The sequence below is a fragment of the Urocitellus parryii genome, chromosome 7 (assembly GCF_045843805.1).
Source record: "Urocitellus parryii isolate mUroPar1 chromosome 7, mUroPar1.hap1, whole genome shotgun sequence".
Classification (NCBI taxonomy): domain Eukaryota; kingdom Metazoa; phylum Chordata; class Mammalia; order Rodentia; family Sciuridae; genus Urocitellus; species Urocitellus parryii.
In genome coordinates, this window is record NC_135537.1 from 4,999,693 (window position 1) to 5,023,504 (window position 23,812).

A 23,812-nucleotide genomic window follows, 5' to 3' on the forward strand; every position below is an offset into this window, starting at 1 on the left:
TGACACCCCAGTCAAATCCTGTGCTCAAGCACTACTCTTTGAATCAGGCAATCTTCAAAATGTTTTTCAGGTGACAGTCTTATGCATGCTATAAAGACATGCAGAGAATCGGTGCAATTCACATCACTCAGAGAGAAAATGGATATTATTCAGCTGCATTTGGCTTTCTGATGTAGCATTTTTTTTTTAATCCAAAGGAACCAAGTTTCTTTATACCAACTCATCATATTTGTATTGACACATGGCACCTACTGTGTGCGGGAGTTGTGCTAGGCATTGGGGATGCAGACAAAACCAATATGACATGCCGCAGTCTGTCTGGGCACAAAATCACCGAGCCACCACAAAAGCCTTGTAGATTCCAACAGCAACTCTTTATTCCCGAACTCTCACCGGCACTCTACATGCACGTTCTGAGAAAATACACTCCCTCCACCGAGCTCTGCATACCAATTCTCTCAGAACCCCACGAGAACTCCACGGGAACTCTAAAGGAGGGGGCTCCTGAGGCAGCAGGATATGCCCTAATCCTGGAGCCGCCCTATTCCCAGCAGGATCCACCCTAAACCTGGAGTCGCCCTAATCCCTGAGCAGGGTCACCTTTCAAACCAAAATGCCATGCGTCATTCCTTCTTGTCTATGGCTCTCAGCAATGACAAAGCTCTGTTTTGCCTTGGGTTGGGGACCTTGTAGACCCGAGGTCAGCAGTCAGGTGGAGAGGTTTGTGCTACTTGTGTCGCAGGAAGGAGCCCAAGGTGCTAAGGGATTGCTCACACTCACCTGGGAAACAGTGCATCTACCACAGCCACCTGCAGATGGCACCGTGAAACTAGGGAATAACTCCAAAAAGTAACAACCATGAACATTGTATCCCCGAGAGCTGCACCACTGGTCCATGCTGCCACAGTGGCATTGCAGGGACCATGTTGGCATGGAAAGTTAGGTGTTCATTAGTGTACTAGTCCCTGGAGCCTGCAGAGGACTCAGATCTGCCACCCCACTTCTCTAGGCTTCTGATCTTTCATGGGTTGAGATGGAGATACAAATCCATGCTCTTTATGTCTTAGAAAGATATATCTGTGTTGCATGAATCCATGTGCCTCAAAAAGTGGAAATGAAAATGGAATCACTCTGGGTGCAGATTGCTGGCACATGCCAGCAATCCCAGCAGCTCTGGAGGCTGAGGCAGGAGCATCTTGAGTTCCATGTTAGCCTCAGGGACTTAGTGAGTCCCTAAGCAACTTGGCAACCCTCTGACTCTAATAAAATACAAAAAAGGGCTGGGTTTGTGGCTCAGTGGTTAAGTGCCCCTGGGTTCAATCCCCAGTACCTAAAGAAAAAAAAATCACTTTGACCCAAAAAAGCTCTATACCGTTTAGGAGGATCTACTTTTATATAAATGCATTGATGAGAGGACTTTGGTCTTTACCTAGGGCTTAGCCCTTGGTTCCAAGTCAGGTTTATTCTGTCTGTAAGCACGGTGCCTCCAGCTGTTTAGGAATGCATGGAGGGGAGCCTTCATCAATTGTGTTTGTTCCTGTGACTTTAATGAGAACTTGAAACTTGTTCTTCTTTTAATTGGCAGCATCTTCATTTCCGTGCATGTTCGTTTAACTGTATGACATTTGCTTCTTTCTTCCTAGAGGCCCTTGCTGTTGAAGAAACGCTCGCCCAGCTATGCTCAGAGCTCCAGGTAACTAGAGGGCTGACCCTGTGGGTCTGATGGAAAGAAGTGGTCACGTTACCGGATCAGGCCTGCTCTGCCCACAGGGCTTTAAGCCTGTCATGGAAGCTACCAGGTTTACAAAAGAGAAAGTTAGCTCACAGGTGCCAATGCCATGGAGATGGAGGAGGAGCCTCAAATCTGCCTCCCTAAGAATGGGGTTCAGGGATCTTTATGGGGCAAAGAAGCAGGGTGGTCTGAGGTGTGGGAAAGGTGATTGGAGGTCAGCAAAAGTGAAGTAGCAGGTGGTCATTGTCTTCACAGGAAGCATGTCCAGAAACCAGCAGCCTCTGCATGATGTGTAGGTGGAATTGGGACCCCTGCCATCAAAAGGACGCCCATGGGACACTTGTGCAGGCCCAGTGAAGGGGTCAGCTACTTCAGCCCATTTGAGCTAGATGAGGTTACTCCAAATTCCTGAAAGATCCCCTCCGGGCATCCCTGCTCGGGCTGGGAGCTGTGGGCAGTCAGCCAGTCCACTCCTTCCCTGCTCAGCTAGGCGACTTCCGAAGCAAGGAGCTGGAAGGCAGTGCGCCTAGCAGGCCACCGCAGGCTTCCCGCCCCTGTCTAAAGAAGGTGTTCTCCCTCTGGCTTTTAAACTTCAGGGAAAGAGAATGACTCACATTCCTTACAAGAGGAAACAAAAAATGGATATGAACTTTGTCCTGGGGACTCTGTTGCGGTTTTGTGAGGCTGTGTGCATTAAGAGCATGTCTTTAACAAACCTGGCGATGCACATGACTGTGTGGTACAGTCTCTGGGACACTTCCACCTCCTGGGGCATTGCATGGCCCCCTAAGTGAGGTCCCAGGTTGAGGCTGGAAGGAAGCCCAGGAGTCAGGGAGAGGGGAAGGCCAACCAGGACTTTCGTGGTGCTTGGTTTTCCCATCAGGATTTTACTGATGACATCTTTTTGTCTTAGCCAATTAGTGTAGTGCACATTCGCAAGTTACCAAGTCTGTATTTTATGTGCCTTGTGTGCATTTGTTCATTTATTCAACTGAACAGTTCTATAAAATAAGCAATCCTGTTATATTCAGTGGATGGGTTCTCAGTGGCAACCCGTTCCCTCCTGGAGCACACAGCTTAGGAAAGTGGCTTGTGTACTCTTGGGCCACCATTGTTCACTGCTCGGAGGACTCCTGGCACCTGGTAAGCTCCTAATAAATGCTGGAGTGAGCTGGTAAACAAAGGCACTGAGGGCTGGTCAGGCTTTTAAAGGTGAGGAAGAGACTGATCCTAGAGTGGTTAATGCAGCTTCCTGGGACCCTTGGCTCCTCTGCAAAAGGAGCCAGGACTTGGCACCTTTGCCTATCAATCTGCAGACCCATCTGTCCTGGGTCATGTACCTCATGTGAGTAAAGGGCAGAGGCCCTCTGCCCTAATAACAGGGTGTGGTCCTCCACCTCTGGACAAGCATTGGGCAGGTCTTTTCCCCTCTTGATGGCTGTTTCCCTGTGTGCGATGCACTTGTTCTATGGGGATTAAATGAGGTCACCTGGCTGCATTGTGGAGGACAGTGCCTGGCATTCAGCACTGCCCAAAGCCATTACTTCTGTACTTGTCATCTTGCCTACTATGCCATGAGCCTGGAAAGAGATGAGGACACAGGTACTCTACCTGGTTGTAGGACCTCAGGTGGATGGTGTCACTAAGTTTCCTCAGGAGGAGGTAGGCCCTAGTGGACCCCAGAGAGGAAGCTGTTTTGGATCCTGGCTTTGAACCTTGTGGTTTTGCAGCAGTGCAGCACATGGACCCCAGAGGTAGGAGGGCCTGGAGCAAGGCTATGCTGCTAGAACAGTCAGAAGGGCCTGGGAACGGGCCACGTGCCATGACTGAGGCTTTGGAGAGGGAGCCCAGGCAAGTGACCAAGAGGCCTGGGTGCCCCCTGCACCAGGGTGCCTGGACCAATCTCTAGGTCACAGGGAGCCAGGAAGGAGGATTCGCGTCCTTAGGGGGATATGTGGGCAAAGGGACACTTGAGAGTTGTCTCCAGCACAAAACACTTTGCCATCAGGTGGCACCTCACTCACTGTCCTTTCTCTGACCCTAGCCAGATGTGGGCTGTCCACTTTGTTATAAAGCATGTCAGAAAGGATGCAGACAAACTGCCAGGTGAATACGTGGACACAGGGCAAGACCTGCAAGGGTGTCCCAAGGGTGGCACTTCAGTTGGGAATACTCACCAACCTAGAAGCTGTCAGGCCCCATCATTTAAGGTTTCTACGGCGCTCCAGTGCATGGCCCCACGGCCAAGGTGACCACTGGCCCTCCACAAGATCCCCAGCTCCTCTCCCGTCCCCAGAGGCCTGGAGAGAAAGTCCCAACCTCCTGACCTCCTTGGTCTTTCAGACAGCCAGCCTCGCCCTGAGGCTGTCTAGGGGTCTGTCGAGGGTCTCCACATCAGCACAGACTCAATCTGGGGAAGGGGACGTAGACTAAGAAAAGATGCATCTAAGAGCTGGGAATTCCGAGGGCTTTAGAAACTGGGTGCCAGGAAGGAGACTTAGCTGCATCTCACAGAATCACAAACAGAGAGCAGCTGGGGCAGGAGAGGGTATTGGGGTGGTGAAGTTAAAACAAAGGAATAGCAAAGGCCCGGCCCAGAGGGAGGCTGGCTCTCTGCCCACGGGTCTCTGCGCACTGTGCCCGCAGCAGCCCTGGGCTCTGGGGGGAGTGCTCACAGGTCCACGTTTATTTCATGCTGAATGGACACAGAGGAGCAGGTCTTCCTTAAGGTGTGTGAGTCAGAGGGGTGAGCCGCCTAGGGTCTGAGCCCAGCCCTGCCTTCTGCTGAAGTTCCTCATCTGCTGCCTGCTCTGGTTCATTTATCAACGTATTTCACAAAAGGCCGACTGCTGCCTCCTCCTTTCTGCAGTATCCCAGACTGCAGGGATGCTGCCTCTTGGGTTCCTATGGTCCCTGTTGCCACAACTTTATTTTATAACCAAATTTTGTTGAAAATTTTATTATGCAACTGCTGTAGGGAGTGGCTTGGTGACAAAGGTGGAAAGGGTGATGTGCTGGCCATCAGTCTGCTCCTTGGTTTGCTGAAGGGCTGGCCTGTGGTTGGAATAGAAGCAGCACCCCACTTCCCCAGAAGCCCCCCATATTAAGCTCACAGTCTGCAGAGCTCTTTAGAGACAGAACATCGCCACCTTGTGGCCCATGACAAACAGCAGTGAAGGCTTCCATCTGGATGGCCTGCCACCGATGGAGAGGTTGGAGGCTTCCGGGGACTCCAGAGGATTAGAAAGCTAGGTCTCTGCAGCAGTGGAGTGTGGGTGCCTCTGTGCTTCAGCAAATCATGAAGTTTTACTAAGCATCTGCTGTGTACCAGCCACTTGGATATCTTCTAGGAATAAGTAGAAGAGGCCATTGGGAATTGCAGCCTACTGAAAAATAGATCTGTTTCCACAGACAGCAGAATCTCCTGAGGCGGCCACACTAGAACCACAGAGTGTGAGGCAGGGTGGTGGGCCAGGAGGAGGGGAGGGCCTGGTTCTCTCTGGGGAGGTGGGGATGCTCCATAGGGGCTGTTGCCAGGGAGGAGGAGGGAGTGCATCAGAGAGGGAGGGGCATTCCAGCAGAGGAACAGCCCCTGAGGCCCAGGGCACCAGGACTGGAGCACCATGGGAGAGGGGCCAGCTTGGCTGTAGCGCTGTGTTCCTGAAGCCCTGCTGTAGAGCCGAGCTGGAAAGATGGGCTGGAGCAGGCCGTGACGGTCCTTGCTGAGCGCTGGTCAGGAAGGAGATGTGCTGTCTGCAGAGGGATGGCTCTGTCCACACTCAGCCGTGTGCTTTGGACAGCAAACATTCAGAAACTTGCCGGGGAGCTACTAAGAAGTGACACTTTTTGTTTGTTTGGTTGTTCTTTAACACAGCAACAGGATTTGCTGAATACAAAAGATGGTTCCCTTCTTGACCCCCAGAACTTACAGGAGATGCTGAGGTGTCTAATAGTCTTTCCCAGAGCTGCACCTCCTAGTGGGACCTGGGAAAGAAGCTCAGCTGGCAACTGTGAGCAGTTGGTGGCTGCTTGGGGCAGCCCCTTGGCATGTTTTTTTGTTGTTATTTATTTTGTGTGCTTCTTTGTTTTGACTAGTCCACCTGCCAGAGGGCTTTGAAATAACTTGTTTCATTTAAGCCTGGAAGTATCCTCCAGGAGGTCAACGATACTCAGTTTCTCAAGACCCTGCTCTGGAGGAGCTAACATCAAACTCAAGGAGGCACAGTGCTACACAAGAGGGCCCCAGGCCACATTCCATTTACTTTTCAATAACAAACCAACGGATGTAATTGGTGCACATTGAGTACCTGCTGTGTGCTGTCACAGAGCACCTATATGCTATAAGCTCTCCTCCTATTTAGTATGCTAATTCTGAAGGGCAACTCAGCTTGGATGGCTTAGAACTTGCTTGGGGCAGCCAGGGGGCACAGAGCTCAGCCAGAGGCAACTGGTTTGAGTAACAGCATCCATTTCTCCCTCTGTTTTAGAATGTTCTAATTTTAATGTGCTTATGAATTAGTGGGGGTCCATTAAAATGTAGATTCTAATTCATTTGGCCTGGGGTAGAGCAGGAGGTTCTTTAACAAGTTTCCTTAAGAAGAGGTTGTCAACTTTAAAAGGCCTTGGGGGTGGGAGAGTTGGGGGCTGCCCTGTGTGGAGAGCACTAGGCCTGAGCTATCTGCTCCTTCCCTCTGCCACTCCAGGAGGCCAAGCACAGGCTCTGATCATCTCAGTCTGGCTCCTCCCTACAGCATGTTGTCCAGCTCTGCAGCCCTGGACTGCATTCCAGAGCATCTCTCCTGGGGACAGTAATGCCCAGCTTGACTTCCCAGGGCCTTTCCTCTAGAATGCAGAGTCACAGACCTCACCACATGGGAAGATAGCTGTTTCCAAGGCCTCTTGGTGACCAAGAGCCCCTGTGTGGTGGGGACCTCATGGGACTCAGCCCTGGCTCCACACAGCATTTCCATGCAGAAATCACAGAGGGTCAGTCCGTGTGCATGGACACCTGCCCAGCCCCAGATCTCACTCTGCTGACTGAAAGCCCTCGTGGTTGCTGGTCACCCACCACATGAGGATCTGACTGCTTGGCATGGAAGTCAATCCCAGGGCACATGATGCCCCCTCACCTGTTCCTCAGCCCTGAGCTCCTCCAGGGCTGAGAAACTGGGCTCTGCAACCCAGCGCCACTATGTGCTCTCACCCCTGCTTGGGCTGTCCCATGTCACCCTGTTTTATTCCTGACACAATCCCCATCTGCCAGACCCAAGCCAGCTGCTCACTTTTCCGGGAACCATCTGAGATCCTGGGATCCAAGAGTCCCCCATGGGCTAGTGTCTCTTGGCGCTGGGCTCTATTCCAGCTACTTCTTGGTATCATGATCTGTGTTACTTTTCTCCCCTCCACCAAGCTGTGAAGGCACTGAATCCTTTCATACCAAAACATACAAGGCACTTATGATTTTCCAGTTAGAAAGACGATAGCCCCCAAATTAATTGCCATCCTGATCTTACGTTAATTCCTCAGACGGATGGGATGAAAGTCTCCCTAAGAGCTTTCTCCCTTCACATGCCCCTGGTGTTGAGTCAAGTGGGTGTGGGGGTGGGAGGGCTGGTAAAACCACCACTGCATATTGCTGTGGAAAGAGGAGTGAGCTTCTGAGGAGGAGGGAAAGGCCAAGGCAGTGGGTATTCAGAGAGTTCCCGGCTGCACACTTCTGGGTATCCAAGAATTTCCAGAGTCTGGCAAGACAGGTTGCAGGAGGGCCCTCCTGACTGCTGTTGATGCACACTGAAGTGCCATGTCAGTGGAGGGCTGAGCAGGCACAGGAGCATGCTGACATCCTGTGGACAGAAGGAGGGAGTGACCAGGGGATCTGCCTGGGACCTGGAGGGATGTATGGGGGGCAGGAGGACATGGTGAGCAGCAGATCCAGGAGCTGGACCGCACGGGCCACACAGGTACCAGCTTAGGCAGATGACTATACATGCTGTGTCCTCTACCCCAAATCATAAAGCAGGGGAGTAGAGAGAAGCTCATGGGCAGAGCCCAGATGAGGAGGGTGGGAGGCTGAGCCTCTTCTCAGGGAGCTTCACCCATGCAGACGGGGCCGGGATCGCCTGCTGGTGTCCGGAGGGCCCTCCACCCCTGCCATCTGTGCTTGCACAGGCCCAGGTGTCTGTGAGCTTGGAAAGTCCTCCTGTGGCTTAATTAGAAGCTTTTTAAACCTTGCCTTAAATCCTTTCTATAACCAACTAGGGGAAAAATAATTCTCCCAAAGGTACATTTCATTAATAGCTCATCCTTTTTTTCCATTTTTTATTGTGGTGGCTGAGCTCAGAGTTCATGCAGTGTTTGCCCATACCATGGTGGTACAGGGGCACCGTCATGGGTGGGTGACAGAAGAAGCAGCCCAGGAAGGCAGGTCTGTGTGACTGAGGCACAGGGCCCCTCCCACCCATGCCAAGTCACCTACATAGTCAATCCAGGCTACTAAGTTCACACTATCATCAGCCACTGGGCTGGGCACTAGAAGCACTGAGGGCCAGAGCTCAGAATGCAGGCCAGAGGGCATGTTGGAGGTAACACAGGCCACATGTGGCTGGAGGTGGCATGGGAGATGGGTGGGTCCTTTATGAAGCAGGTGGTCAGTCTTACACTTGGAGCACGGTGGAGTTTCAAAGGAGACAGCAGAAACGAGGGCACACAGAACTGTCTCCATCAAGATTCCCTGGAGAGAATAGACAAGGCCAAGGTGGAGAGGAGAAAAAAGGAGACGGGAGGGGAGAGGGGAGGCACTCCAGAGAGAGGGTGCAGCTCGACCTGGTGCTGGTGGGCAGGCCCAGTGGCTGGAGCAATGGGCATGCTCAGGCCAGGAGGGGAGGGTCCATGATCAGGTGGGGATTGTTTCCAGGGGCAAATGGTGCCAAGTGTTGACACAGGAGTTTGGCTGTCACCAGTAGTCATGCTGGTTGGGGAATTCAAATCTGAGCGACTTCTAGTCCATCCAAAGCCACACTCTCCACCTGGAGGATTTTCAGTGGCTGCCTTTTCCCCAGAGCCCCCCACCTGACCTGGGTCTTCCGTCTCTTGACCATGGTGCATGCCACACAGCCAGCAGTGGTCACCAATTACTGACCTTGCCTCTTGGAAGAAGCAGCTCTGAGTAGTATTTTTAAATAAAATCTTGTGCTTAGAAGTGAATCATTAATTGAAAAGTAATAATATTCAAAATTTAGAGTGTTACTGTGCATCAAACTTCTCTTTTCCTCTTTTTCTTACTATTAGACTCCTCATGCCACCTGCTCTGCCTTCGCCTAGCATCAGCCTTCAGTCCAAGGGCTGTCGGTGATTCAGGCACTGGACTTAGATCCTCCCAAGTATCACTGCATTCAAATGGAGTCAATTACCATGCGTGCCCTTAAAGGAAATTGAGGCACAGGATAAATGAGAGAAACAGGGTTTGGAAGTGCTGTGGCTGTGTGCCCAGTTTATTGTGTGTGGTAGAGAGTGCCACACCACTCTTTTTTGCTCACTCACATCCCTATCTCCACTACTGAGTGAGGCAGAGGCCCTCTCCAACTCGTCCTGTGTCTGTGTTTATTCAACACATGGGCTTCAGACACACACGATGCCCTCACATGCTTGTTGTATAAATGATTAAGCCTAGAGATTGGTGTCAGGATTGGAGGACTGGCTGCCTCACACTCCTCAAAGACACCGTCTCTCTTCTCACTTCTCCAGAATTTATTTGAATTCTCCAACCAGCATGCTTCTTGGAAGATGGCTATCCCATATCAAGTGACAGTGATCCAAAGTATTTCTGTTCCTGGGGTCTTCCCCAAAGGCTCTGGGCCCACTCTAGTCCAACTCCTAGCTTTAAAAGCAACTTGAAACCCTCCTTAAGGAATGTGGGTGATGGTAGAAGGATGGTGGTAGGCCAGGGCTAGGGAACCCCTGCCATGTGCAGTTCTCCCAGCTAGTTAAGTGCTATGAGGTCATGGACTCTCTTCTCTCTGGAGGTCTCTACTCCTGTACCGTGGTGTGGGGATGTGGCTTTGTGGTCCCACAGTTCTTCAGTTCAATCCCAGCTTGGTGTGGACTTGTGTACTCCCGCTACTTATTCACTCTCATTTTAGATTTTTGTAGAAGAAGGTTTTCGATGCCTCCACCACAGAGTATCTGTGGGGACTACATGGGAAACCTATGCAAAATACCCAGCACTCTACCTGCCAAAGGATGGGTATTAATGAGTGGAAGCCATCAAGACTACGAAGACTGAGTTCAGAATCTCAGGACAGAGTGGAGTGCGTGTGAGGATCTGCAGTGCCCGGGGGTTGGGGATGGGAGGATGGGATGGAGGGTTTTCAGCTGGATGGTTGTGAAGCCAAGGTTCACAGAGGAGAAGTCACTGGATCTGGGCACCGATGGGCAGCATAAACTGTGGAAAGGGTTGAGTAGAGAAGTTGAAAGAAGAAGCCATTGGACCCCAGGGGAAAGGGAAAACATCAAAGGTGCAAGACATTTCCAGAAATCCAGGATTAGGTTGGGCTTAAAATAGACACAAAGACAAGACAAAGCGGGGAGAGACTGAGCTAGGCCGTTGGTGATCTCTCATGTGAGACTAGGCCTGGATGTTGTTTGTAGACAGGGACTACAAATAATTTATCACCACCATGACTATTGAAGTCCCGCCTCCAAAGTGACTTGATATGTGATCCCGAGAGTCTCAGGATGGTTTAATATCATCCCACCGACGTGCAGATGTTCACCAAGGGCACAGGAGTCAGTGGAGATGGCAGGAGCCCAGGGAGCAGGGGCCTGACCACTGCATTTTTTGCCTCCAGATGCTGAACAATCCAGAGAAGATAGCTGAGCAGATCAGTAAGGATCTCGCCTGGCTGGCTTCCCACCTGATGGCTCTGTGGACACAGTTCCTGGATACGGTGACACTCCACTCCCAAGTGACTACTTATCTCACCCAGGAGCACCACAGCCTGAGGGTAAGTTGTCTCATGGCATAAACTTCCTACATGCACTTAGTGTCCTGAGGAAGTTTGACGAGTGTCAGTTCACTGAACTGAGTAAGAATTGGGCCTGTCCCGAGCTCTCGATTGGAGCACTGACCCTGGCCCCACCCTGAACAAGCAGTGTGACATCAGGAGCTTGGTTAGCCATACGAGCCTTTGCTCCATCCTTCATAAAACACCACCCTTACCCTTATTGTAGGGGTACTCCAAGTACTTTTAAAAAGTATTTGAGGGGCTGGGAATAGAGATGAGTGGTAGAGTACTAGCATCATATGAGCAAGGCCCTTGGTTAGATCCAGGGCACTTCAAATAAACAATCAAAACAACATTTGAAAAAGTAATTTGGAAGGGAAGGCATTGCTCTTAGTATATTTTTGGCCACAAGCTTGGGTACATATGGGTCGGTACTAATGCATAGTGAAAGACATTGGTCTTCTCATTTAGAGCAAGAAGAGCAAATATCTGAGGATTAGATTCACCAAATGCTTAGCAAGCACACTCACAAGGCTGGATTTGGAAATTCTGTTTATTCTGCATTTATTCATGGTGACTGTTTGCAAAGATCTCATATTCCAGTAGGAGGAATAAAACCTACATATAAAAATGATAAAAAAGCAGTGTAAGAACAGATTCATAAACATGTACTAAACTGTGTCTACAAACCAGGGTTGGGCTAAGAGCTTTGATTCAGACCTCTGGGTGAAGGACAAGCTTTCCCTCTCTTAGTGCATAACACTTATCTCCACGACCCTCAATTCTAAACAGAGGAGCCACAGCCACCTAAAGAAGTGAGCCATTCATTCACTCTGTTTTATTCCTCAGGTCCGAAGGTTTTCTGAGGCCTTTTTTTATATGGAGCACCAAAAACTTGCTGTCTTGACGTTTCAGGAAAATCTGTAAGTAACGAGCCGCATGCCTACTCTGACATACAAAGCCGTCTCCCCCACTCCCAGGACAGGCCACCTCTTTTCTTTGTTTAAGCTGCCCTTTCGCTTTCTGGATCTCCTCACCTCTGCACCTCCAGTCTGAAGCGCCAGGCAAGCGAAAGATTTAGACAGTGCCCAGTGGGAGAGGTCAGCAAGCTGAGGTTTCCTTTGTTGAGAGTCATTATGCTTCTAGAGACAGAATCAAGACTCCCAAGTCCAGCCAGACATCTGTGCTGAATCCTGCAGAATGAAGTCGAAGCAGGTGGTGTGGCCCTAGGCTACGTCAGAAAACACACAATCTGCTCTAGATGCTGCAGTAACTAAAAAATGCATTGAGCATAGTAATTAAGGCTGAGCTCCCTAATTAGGAAGACTGGTAAATTTCTCAGTTTGCCACCTTCTAGTACTCAAGAAAGTCAGAGGGTTCATGGGCAATGAGGCCATTGTCCCTCGGGGATGCCCTGGTGAAGAGGGGCAGAGATCCCTCCAGGGTCTTTTGGCTTTCGCTACACACATCCACTTCTCCTGTTGATTCTGAACAACACTTCACTTCAAAACATAAAGGTGGGTGAAACAATGTTGGGAATGCCAAGTGAATGGGAGCAGAGCTTGACGTTTTGCTTTGCATGGGATGGACATGGAGAGCTCTCACACCCTTCTATGAGCTTGTTTTCTCCTCGGGCTTCCTTATATTTGCAAAGTACGGTGACATTTACAGTTTGCCTCGTGGGTTCTGGAAGTGAGCTGGGGCTCCTAGAAAACACAACTGCCTATTGAATCCGCTTGACTAGAGATCCTGAGAGTCTTCCACTCAGCCATTAATTCGTTCCCTCATTCCAGGCTCCAGTTAGAACTGGGAGAAGATACTTTCCAAAACTAACTTCAGAAGAGCTAGTCTGACAAGAGTAAACATAGCTTTGGGGGCCACAGCACAAAATTATAAATCAGATTGGCTGCAGGAAATGGTCTCCCAGAGTCAAGGAGGTTGGCCTCAGGTGGGCTCCAGGAATGCCCACTAGCGGAGGTGACAGACACAGGCCAGGACTCCTCCCCTCAAAGAGCCCGGCTTGAATGGCAGCCTCTTGTGCAAAGGGCAAAGATTCAGAAACTAGCGGGATGACAGCTTGAGTTTCAGACCCTGCTCCTCCCCAAAGGACAAGAAAAAGTCTTTCTGCAGATGTGACATTTGAACGCAGGCTGGGGTTACAGCAGGACATGCAGTGACGTGGGAAAAGTTTGGGCTGGTGAGATAAAAACAGAACATCTTTGAAAAGCAGCAACAAGATCAGTGCCGTTAGAATGGAGTGCAAGTGCAGGGAAGAGCAGGGAAACTCAGAGCAGCAGGAGGAACAGACCGTGGGGGGCCTTGAAGGATAAGGAGGACCTAGAGTAATTTCTGCTTTTTTACCTGCAAATGAATATGGACCTCAGCATTTCAAATTTCATTACACGTCTTAAAATACTGAGTTTGCAACTTACAATACTTGTGGCAGGCATCCCACTAGTTACCGAATCTTTCTTACCTGGTTTCTTAGACGTAAAAAAAGGAGATTCCTTCTTTCAAGAAACAACTATTTAGCAGGGAGCACATATCAGACACTGTTTCAACTATTGGCTACTCTATCAGTGAACCAGAAACAAATTCCTTACTTCATGGGGCTTGTATTTTAGTGGTGGAAGGCACATAATAAATATGATCTGCCCAATGGTGATGTGCATGGTGAAATAGTTCTCAGTGTGAGGGGAACAGATGAGACTAGTTTAAGGAGCTGTCAGAGAAGGTCTTCCTAGGAAGCTGGCATTAGGGAAGAGAACCAGGTACAAAATTGGGCCCTGCAGATACCTTGGTCCTGTAATGTAGCTGTCAGGTAGAGCAGTTTTTAAGGATTCATTTAGGAGTAGACATTAACGTAAGGCAGAGACTAGGAAGGGCTCCTGCTCAGAAGGAAAGAAACTTTTAGCTAGGCCCTCCAGGGTAAAACTGTAGAACAGAGAGGGAGAGTTCATTGCAGATGGAGAAAATTGCAGAGAAAAGGCCCAGGGTCCTGTGAGCAGGGGTGAGGTTTGGAAGAGGTAGTGCACAGAGACCGGAGAGCCAGGAACTATGCATGAGAAGGGTGGGCTCCCATGGAGAGTGGGTCTGGGGAGAGGACGGAGCCTCGGGGAGGCTACCCTGTTGACACAGGAGGCTGAACTGTGCTCCAGAATCAGGGCAGACATGTGGAAATGCCAGGCTACCCAGTGAGCCCTTTATTGTTGAAGCACGCACTAGATTGTGCTTAACGCACGGTGAGGTGAGCTGGGTGGGCTGGGAGCAGCACTTGCGAGATAGGCTAGGATAGGACAGGACGAGATGGAAAGGGTAGCAACAGCTTGGAGTGCTTGTGGAAACCCTTTGTTCCGTGCCACACTCCTGGGTGTGCACAGCTGTCCCGGGTGCCAGGGAGAGGAAGACCTCTGGCCCCAGGTTGTGGTCTCGAAGGTATGTTCAAGAGCAGATTAGGATGAAACCTAGCAAGTGTGGGCTTCCTGGCCCTCCTCTCTGTACCACCAAAGTCTCCCCAGTGCTTTTCACACAGGAAGTTGGTGCTACGGGAACTTTGTCTATGACCAAATGTGAACAGAAACGATGAGGCACAGGGAGACCTACACTGGTATATTAACTGCTGTAATATGATCATTGAGATATGCCTTTGACTTTTACATGCTCTGTGTCTATACCTGTACCTCTGTATTGTTTTATTAAACATCCACTCAACAGGGTTGAACTCAACAGGTTTTTGCCTGCCTTCAGTTGTTCACAACTGTTGATATTTTTCTAGTAAGAAGCTGTCCAGGTGTTTTCCCAAGCCTTGGCTTGTTCAATGTTCATATTTGCCAATGAGGTACACACTGTTCTTCTATGAAGAAGAAACCTGGGCTGAGAGAGGTGAAGTGATTAATTGTAGAGCATATAGCAAAAGAGACAGAAATGGGGCTGTGTTGGAGGCCAGAGGCCATACTTCTAGCCCCTGTCCCATGGATCCTATGGATGGTATTGAGCCTCTTCCCTAAAGAAATAAATCAAAAGAGGGGCTTTCAGCTTCTAAAGCAGAAGTATCTGTAGGCTTGGGCTGTATAGCTGGAGTGAGGGCAAACCTGTGCTGACATGGGTAGGCAATGCCCAGACCATCGTCCACGGGACTCCTCCCTGCTTGCTGCTCCGCATGGCCAGAGGGAAACCCAGGGGTACCTGCTGAGTGCACAACATGTGGGTCCCTGGCACCACACAGACAGATGGACTTGCATGCCCAGTGGCCCTGAGTGTCATACAGACAGGGAAAAAGGGACCAGGCTCTGAGTGCCGGCCATGTGCGGAGTCTGGGTGCTCACACACAGGAGGGCAAGGCCAAGCCCAGCAGGGCTCATTCCAAGTTGGTTTCTTCCACTGTGGCTTCCACAGTGGGTATGTGGCAGAGACGTGGAGGGAGGGGACTTCACCCTCTGTCTCCAAACTCCTTTGCTGCTGCTTCCTAGCATCCCTGCAGGTCTCCAGAGAGGGTCTGGGAATATGTGGCCCTCCAGTTTCCTTGCATATACCTTGTTGATTAACTCACTCATTCAGCACATACTTTTTTTTTTTTTTAATTAGAGCTTTGTAGTTCTGCATAGTAGTGGGGTTCATCCCAACAAACTCATACATACATGAAAACTGATTTCAGTTCATGATCCCTCCTTTTCCCTCCCATTCTTCCTCCCCTTCCCTATTCTCCTTCTTCTACTCTACTAGACTTCCTTTCACTCGTCTATTAACTTGTATTTGATTGATTCTTTCCACCTATTCATATATATGAATTTCTCTGTCCTATATTTACATATGCATATAACATGATTTTTTAATAATTCATTCTGGGCTGGGGTTTGCGGCTCAGTGTTAGAGCATTGCCTAGCATGTGTGAGGCACTGGGTTCAATCCTCAGCACCACATACACAAAAATAAATAATTACGATATAATTTTTAAAAAAGTGTGGAAAAAAGAATTCATTCTGTGTTGCCTCCCCTTACCCAACCCTCCACTCTGTCTTTTGATCTCCTTCTTGTGCACTACTGATCTTCCCTTTATCTTTATGTTTTCTTATCCTTCCTCCCCCTTTCCTTTATTTTACTCTAGTTTATGCATATGTGAAAAAACATTTGACCTTTGATTTTCTGAGATTAGCTTTTTTCATTTAGCATGATATTCTCCATTTTTATACATTTATCAGCAAATGCCATAATTTCATTCTTTTTTATGGCTGAGTAGAACTCCATTGTGTGTGTGTGTATATATATATATTACTTTATCCATTCATCCATTGATTGGATTCTGAATTGATTCAATAATTGAGCTATTGTGAATCATGCTGCTATAAACAATGAGGTGGCTATATTACTGTAGTATGTCAATTTTAGATCTTTTGGGAAAAATAGCAAGGAGTGGGCTAGCTGGGTCATATGGTGGTGGCTCCATCCCTAGTCTTTTGAGGAATCTCCATGGTGTTTTCCAGAGCAGTGTACTAGTCTCCAGCCCCACTAACAATGTGCAAGGGCACCTTTTCCCCCATAACCCCACTAGCATTTATTATTGTTTGTACTCTTTATTGTTGCCATTCTGACTGGAGTGAGATGAAATCTTATTGTAGTTCTGATTTGCACTTCCCTGATTGATAATGATGTTGATCATTTTTTCACATATTTGTTGGCCTTTGTGTTTCTCCTTTTGAGAAGTTTCTCACGGGTACTTTTGATTGCTCACTGTATGGAGGCATTGCTCAAAGCACTCGGGATGCCGTTCCGTGTTTGGTGGACACTGTGGAGGAGTGAGAGGCCATGCTGGGAAGGCTTCTCTCCCATTGGCTGCAGTCAAGTAATTCCTAAGGCCTTTTGAGTCAGGGGTCTCCAGAGAGACAGAAAAGAGGGGTGCACACGTAGAGAGGTGTATAGAAAGGGGTTTGCTAGTGGAATTGAGTGGCTCCATTTGGAGGCTAAGAAGTGCCACCATAGTCCCTGTGCAAACTGGAGGACCAGGGAAGGTGTGAGCAAGGCTCAGCCCATGTCTGAAAATCTCAGGCCCCAGGGAAACCCATGGTGTAATTCTCAGTTCCAGTCGAAAGACTGGAGAGTCAGGGCTGCTGGTGTGAGTCGAATATTGGGAGAACTTATGACTCTGATGTCCAAGGGCAAGAGGATAAAGAGCATCATGCTTCCAGAAAAGAAGGCAAGACCTTTCCCTCTGACTTTGTGCTCCATTCAAGCCCCCAGCTAACTGGATGGCTGCCATCTATGTTGAGCGTGGATCTTCCCCTCTCAGGTCACCAACTCACATGCCAATCTCCTCTGGAAATACCCTCACACACACACACACACCTGGGCCAGCCCATCTTTCTACTCAAATGCAAAACCACATGCACTTCCCTTTTAGCAGAAGCGCTGGTAACAATGGAAGCAATGATTAAGAATCAGCGTGCTTGCTGGTTGCAGTGGCACATGGCTGTAATCTCAGCGGCTCAGGTGGCTGAGACAGGAGGATTGCAAGTTCAAATCCAGCCTTAGCCAAAGCTAGGCAGACCCTGTCTCTAAATAAAATATAAAATAGGGCTGGTGATGTGGCCCAGTAGTTGAGTGTCCTTGAGTTCAGTCCCTCATAACCCTCGCCCCAACCCCCCTCAACAAAAGAATAAGTGTGCTTTACCAGCTCTCTGGGTATTCTTGATTCTGTCAAGTTGGCACCCCAAAACAATCATCACCAGTCCACTATTTTTCAGCAGGACACCCTTATGCATCTCTTCAAACCAATCTTGATAAAGAGGATGACAAAGCCGTAGTCCCTTCAGCACGCTACTACTGTCCTGCCAGTCCCTCCAGGGAGTTTTCATGCTGTGCACCAAGACCCAGGAGGGCAGGGCAGCTCCCCCAAGCTCACCTGTGGCTGAGCCTGAAGACGGCACACACCATCTGGGCTGAGACACTTCTCAGAGCCTGTGGTCAGAGAGTGCACTGACTCTCTTGTGCCCTTGGCAGTGTTGCTGAGCATTGCTTTAGGCACTTGGTCACATCCACAAGCCCCACACTCAAGAAGCAGCATTCCCGCAGGAGCTGGCATCTGCTCCACGTGGCTCAGAGCAGACAGCCCTCACCTGTGCTGCTGTGCTGTGGTCGTTGGCTTCAGCTCTTACTTTCTTCATGACCATGAGCTGCGGACCTAGATGCACGTCCAGCCCCAGTGGTACTTGTCATCGCGAGTGCCCTGGTGCCCAGTCTATGTCTTCATAAATTAAAAACTGGTTAGAGGTTCCAGATTTAGATGGTGTTGCAAAGCACAGGGGTGGCTAAAAAATCCCATCTAAATATTAAGAGAAGAATATTTAAAGCGTTAAATATTTAAAGAGTTAGGAAGTTACAGCAGCCTTCAGGGCTTTGAGGAAGAGAAAAAAATTCCCTCCTTTATTTTTGTGGGTAAAAATCCAATTGAAAAATAATAAGAAAATAGAATACACATATTTAATATTTCTTAAACTGATGTGTGTATTAATTAATATTCACTGTGCACGGATAATATGCGTTATATGACGTATCTGTACACTAGGTGTGTTTCATGTGTGTGTGTGTGTTCATCTCACTGTGCCCGCCAGTGAAAGTGCAGGTTAGAGAAGCTGCTTTGGGCCTAGGCAGAGCTGCACAGCTATACAGCTGTCTACAGGCCCATGTTCTGCACATCTGCAAACGAGATGGGGGCTTCCTGGGATCAGGCTGCTTCAAAGAGAGTCACAGACAGACAACAACTAGCAATGCAGGCCCTGCTCCCAAACTCACCAATCCCTTGAGGACCCCCTGTTCTCTCATGGAAAAGAGATTGAGTTGTTATGGAAAAAATAGTGAAACTTTAATCTTTTCCTTTCATGAGAAAAAATAAACATTCTCTCTTCCTCCAGAGACTTAAGGAGAAGGGGATGAATATTTTGTAACATCCTAGCATTTTAATTTAAAAAAAAATGATTAATTATTAATAATAATTTCTATTGGTGGAAGGATGTTTGTGTCATGAAAAAATATGAGCATTTTAAAATCCTACATAGACGAATGAAAAAATAGGCTCCTGACTAGGGAAACTTACATCCTAGACAAGGATGCCAATATACACACAGTAATCCATAAAAAGCTATTTTGGATGGTCTTCAAGTGAAACATACCACAGTATGGCTCAGATTCAAAGTGGCACAAGGTAGAGAAGCAAGGATCAAGGTTTCCCTCCAGGGCACTAACTGGAGCTCACTGGCCATTCAGAAACTCAGCCAGCATCCCTCCAGCATGGTCTTCATGACATCCCCCGATGGCACGTGATAGACCTCTGTGTTTCACCTAATCCTACTGTTCATGACCTCTAACCCCAGCACCTGGACCAGTTCCCAAATAAAGCAGACTATGGTTCTGGGGGCTGAATAGGTGGGAGGGAAGAAAGGAAGACCGTTGATTGCCAGAGTCCACCACAGCTCTTCTTCTGAATGTCCCTGGGATTAGGGGTGCCACAGCTCTTTCAAAGCTTCCAGTGCTCCTTGGATGCTCACCCTGTCCCTGTGCTCCTCAGCATACAGATGCACAGCCAGCTGTCTCTGGACATCCGGAACTCGGAGTACCTCACCAGCATGCCCCCGCTGCCCGCAGAGTGCCTGGACATCGATGGTGACTGGAACACCCTGCCAGTCATCTTTGAGGACAGATATGTGGACTGCCCTGCGACAGGTTTGTCTTCTGTTGTCCTGGAAAGACTCAAGGCTTCCCACGGGGTCCTGGAGGTCTCTCTGTTTCTATCCCAACAACAGTGGGGCCAAGTTAACACAGGGTTTGTTCAGCTCATCCAGGGGAACAGAATTAAAGTGGAACTAATCGAAATGAGTTTATTTCAGGAACACTGATAAATCAATCTAACAAAGGAGCAATTACAGTAAAAACTCTCTCCACAGTTCTCTGGGGGAAGAGTTTAACCTAGTGTCTATTGTCACCCACAGAACAAGAATCCCTCCACTCTGCTGGGCACACACCAGTGTGACTTGGAAATACAGGAAGTTCCTTTCTTACTTCAAATGTGCAATTTAAACATAAAGGCACTTTTGATTGAACTTTAATGGCTTTGGGTTCAAATTCTCAGCAATGCCTGCTTCATGCCATGAGTCAGGCAAAGCACTCAAGACTCATGAGTCCGTATCGTTAGGCAGCATGACTAATGATACAGATCCATGAATTAACCACTCATAGCAGAAAGAAGAGAAAATATGTTGTCCTCATTTTTGGTATGTGTGTGTCCAGATTGGCTGGTGAGGAAGTTTGTCAATGAACTCACACATCAATGGGGAAAAGTGGAGGTGGGGGGTGCACCTGGATAGCACAGTGAATGTTCTCTGACCCCTCCCTCAGCCCTGAATGGAGATCCCCAAAGCTAATAGACTTGCAATCCCTTCAAGGTCCCAGGACTGCCAGGCCCACCTTATGCTCAGGTTTCAGGGCTCTACCTCCTTAATCCTGTAAATGACCTTGGGGACTCTATTTAAGGACAAAAAATGAGGCAGGAGGACTATGAGCATCTTTTAAAGACCATGTGGCTTTAAGTCAACATTCAAACCCACTCCCTGGATTCCAAAGCTCATGTCCTGCCTTGCAATCTCCCCTGGAGAGTTGTTATTAGGCTCAGAATTTACATGAAGGGCAAAGGGGCTAAATTTCACAGGTGCTACAATCTGAGACTTGTTGGATGTCTATAAATCTAGGTGGCTTCTAAGGACAGTGCTACCTTACAAGCACATAAATCTGATTCTCAGTTGTACCATGACATCTAGTGTTACCCAGGTGTATGGCAACTGAAATGCACACCAGGCTGGAACTGGAAACATTTACACATGTGTGTCTACACTGATGTGTATGTACCTGTGTGTGTGTGTGTGTATTTATGCAAGTTCATCCTCCTTATTGTTACAGTATCTATAGAAACTTTGAAGTTAAATGAGAAATGAACTCAGCACTCATCATCTGAGGTTCTGACGTCAACATTTTCAGGGTTCATTGTGATTTGTCTCCCAGTCTTTTTTCCTACACATACTAATCCATTTCCTAGTGATTATAAATCTCAGTCCCTCGACTCACATGTGCCATTTATCACATATCTTTATTTATTTTCTACAAATCAGCTTTGCTTTATCTCCTAGCCTCCATCCTGCAGCATGGCTGGAAAGTCAACCTCAGTCTTTTGGGGTTTTCTTGGCCACCCATCGTCTCCCTCCATCTTGCCTATCAGCACCCTTGAGCCTTAAACAACCACAAGACCTGGCTGGGGGAGAATATCTAGGAGCATCTCCCCGTGCAAGTCCCTCTGAGCTGTCCATTGTCCACACCTATGTGCTAACTTAGGACCAGAGTGTCTTTGTAGCTTCTCTAAAGTGCCTGAGGCCGGCTCCATCACATTCATCTCATCTTCCTAGAAGGACCACAGGCAGGTACCCTGCACTCGGCTGTCCCCCAGAGCTTCTTTCCACACGACCTCAAATTGATGGACACCCATCCCCTATACCAGTTGGCCAGCCTCTGTCCCCATGCAAAACCCAAGGCTGGGCTTGGCCTTCTTGTTCCTTCACAGAACTTCAGCACAAAGAACTACTTCCTCGTTCCTCTAGAACTTGGGGGCCTTGTTATTTATTCCTTGTCCTGAGATTGCCAGACACATTTGCAGTCATCCTTTGGGTGCAGTGTGAAAGGGGGATTAAAGAGTTTCATTTCCATGTTAAAATAATGGCATTGGCTCATGGTTTCCCACAGCATCGTGGCTTGCCTCTCTCTGGGTACCACACACTCAGCAAATCTGTCCTTACTATCTGTTGTCCCCCACTGCCCTCCTAGTCCCCTGCTCAAGGCCACTGAATGGTTTGCTCAAAGCCTCAAGGGTTGCACAGACTGTCTGAATCGAGTCTTTTCCCCAACGAAGTTACCTGCATGAATTTGGGGAATGGGGTAGTGATTGTACTCCAGTGTTACTATGAACAATGGGCAGATCCATCCACAAGACAGTTTTTAAAAAGTGGCAGGCCCAGAGTGAAGACGAATTCAAGTTTCTACTCTCATTTGTTGGTGTCTGATTCTAAATCCATTCTCATGGAATTAGAACCCTTTGCCCTCTCCTTTTCTGGGTGAATTTTAAGGGTGAAGCTACATTGTTGCCATCTTTGCAACCCACTTCCTGAACCTCCTGTATCCAGTCTTAATTAATCTGTGACAAATCTGAGAAACACTTTTTATTCCAAGAATCTACAACCTGTGAAGTCAAGTCTGATTCCGTGTCCATGCTGGGCATGCGAGTTGATCACCCTGCGGGTCCTCCCCACCTGCCTCAACCCAGTCCCCCTTCTCTCTTCATCCTGGCTCCAACACACAGTAGCTCCTCATGTCCAGCCAAACTGCAGCCCACAAAACCTCTGCCCATGATGTCCCCTAACCAGGGTGACTTACTTCCTTTTCTGAACAGGTCAATTGCATTCCCCAGAATACTGACCACATTCGGTTCTGTTTGCTTTCATTTCCTTTTTTAATTAACAACTCATTTTGTAGTACTTTTAGGTTCCCAGCCACAGAAGGATGAAGGAAAAGGTGTAAAGATACCCCATGCGTCCCCTGCCCTGTAGGTACATAGCACCTCCCTGTCAGCAGGGAGTTGGAGTCAGGACACTACACTAGCTCAGCATTATTACCGGAGTCACTGGATACCAGGTCACTCTGGGCTTTTCTCTGGGTTTGGATAAACGTTTAAGGCCACGTGTCCACCGTGACAGTATCACGCAGAGAGTTTCAGTGCCCTGATTCCACGTGCTCTGCTTGCATGGCCCTCCTCCTCCCCTTCCCTAGAGACCAAACATCCGTTCACTGTCCCCACGGCTTTGCTGCAGTCCGTGGAGTTTCAGAAGCAAGGAACTCACTCTTTAAACAGATGCTCAATCCTCTCTCCCTAACCAGTTGTGTATCGGGGATTTCTCACACTGGGCCTATCTGTTCCATTCGTGGTACCCAGTGACCCTGAGGTGATTTCTTTGAAGCCATTATAATCGATAAGCATAATATCATTGTCACTATATTTCTGTTCGAGTTTCCATTTGTTATACACACAGTTCATTGACCGTGTCCTAGCCCCAATCCTGGCCCTAGGGCTCTAGAGAGTCACATAAGATCAGCTTCCCTGGGGCAGAGACAAGATGCACAGAGAGGACGTGGTGTGAGGGTGGGGGACGTGCTGCACCTCACAGTGTGGAAGGGATGCAAGGTTTGCAGCAGGGAGTCTGGGCCTGGCTATGGGCCAAGGGAAGGCCTCGGGGGAAGGCCTCCGGGGAAGGCCTCCGGGGAAGGCGAGGTCCTCACAGTCTCTCCAGAGGCTCAGCTGTGTCCAGGTGAGGGCAATTTCCATTCTTTCCTTGATGGTCATAAGTGTCACGGAGACTTACCAGGTGACGAGGTCTCAAAGTCTCACACGATTTTCAAGAAGTGTCTGGATGGTTCACTCCATGACAGTTTCCAGAACCAGATGGAGAATGCACGTTTTAAAAAGAGAATGAAAACCTGGGCTCCCTTTCTCTGCTTGGTCTATATGGAAACTGAGTACCGTCACAGGCTTTATCAGAACTGTGAGAGGGTAGGCAGAGAGGGCTCCGGTCCAGCTATTAATTCTTAGGAGGGGAAGAGAGAGATGAAGAGCGAGAGGCAAAGAGAGACAGAGGCGAGGAGGAGGAGAGGAGGTCGAGAGAGGGAAGGGAGGGAATGCTGAGAGAGGGAATAGTGTGCACTAAAGAAAAAAGAAAGAAAAAGACCATATTCGGGCCCCCTGCCACCCGCCTATGAAGCTCAACCTGGTTCTGGAAGTTTCCTATGCTATGACCCACATGGAGTAATTATCCTAGTGGCAGAGTTCCGACCTGACAGCATTTTTCTGGACAAGGTGGAAGTCTTCTTCCCTGTGTCTCCTTGGTTGGTGCTGTGACTCCTCACTGAGTTGCCGGCCACGTGGCTCTGCCTCCCTAGGGCACAGAAGGTGAGCACTGACACCAGGAGCTTCCAGACTCCATGGTTGTCTGGGGCC

At 48.8% G+C, this 23,812-nt stretch overlaps 1 protein-coding gene across 1 annotated transcript in view; it reads left to right on the forward strand.

Annotated features, from left to right (window-relative positions):
- The window catches only part of Fam135b (family with sequence similarity 135 member B), a 190,307-nt gene that overhangs the window by 145,080 nt on the left and 21,415 nt on the right, over positions 1-23,812 (forward strand). Inside the window, exons 8-11 of the mRNA XM_026407742.2 lie at positions 1,644-1,693; positions 10,579-10,734; positions 11,584-11,657; positions 19,292-19,446. Coding sequence (XP_026263527.2) covers positions 1,644-1,693; positions 10,579-10,734; positions 11,584-11,657; positions 19,292-19,446 — 435 coding nt within the window. The remainder of the gene's footprint in view (positions 1-1,643; positions 1,694-10,578; positions 10,735-11,583; positions 11,658-19,291; positions 19,447-23,812) is intronic.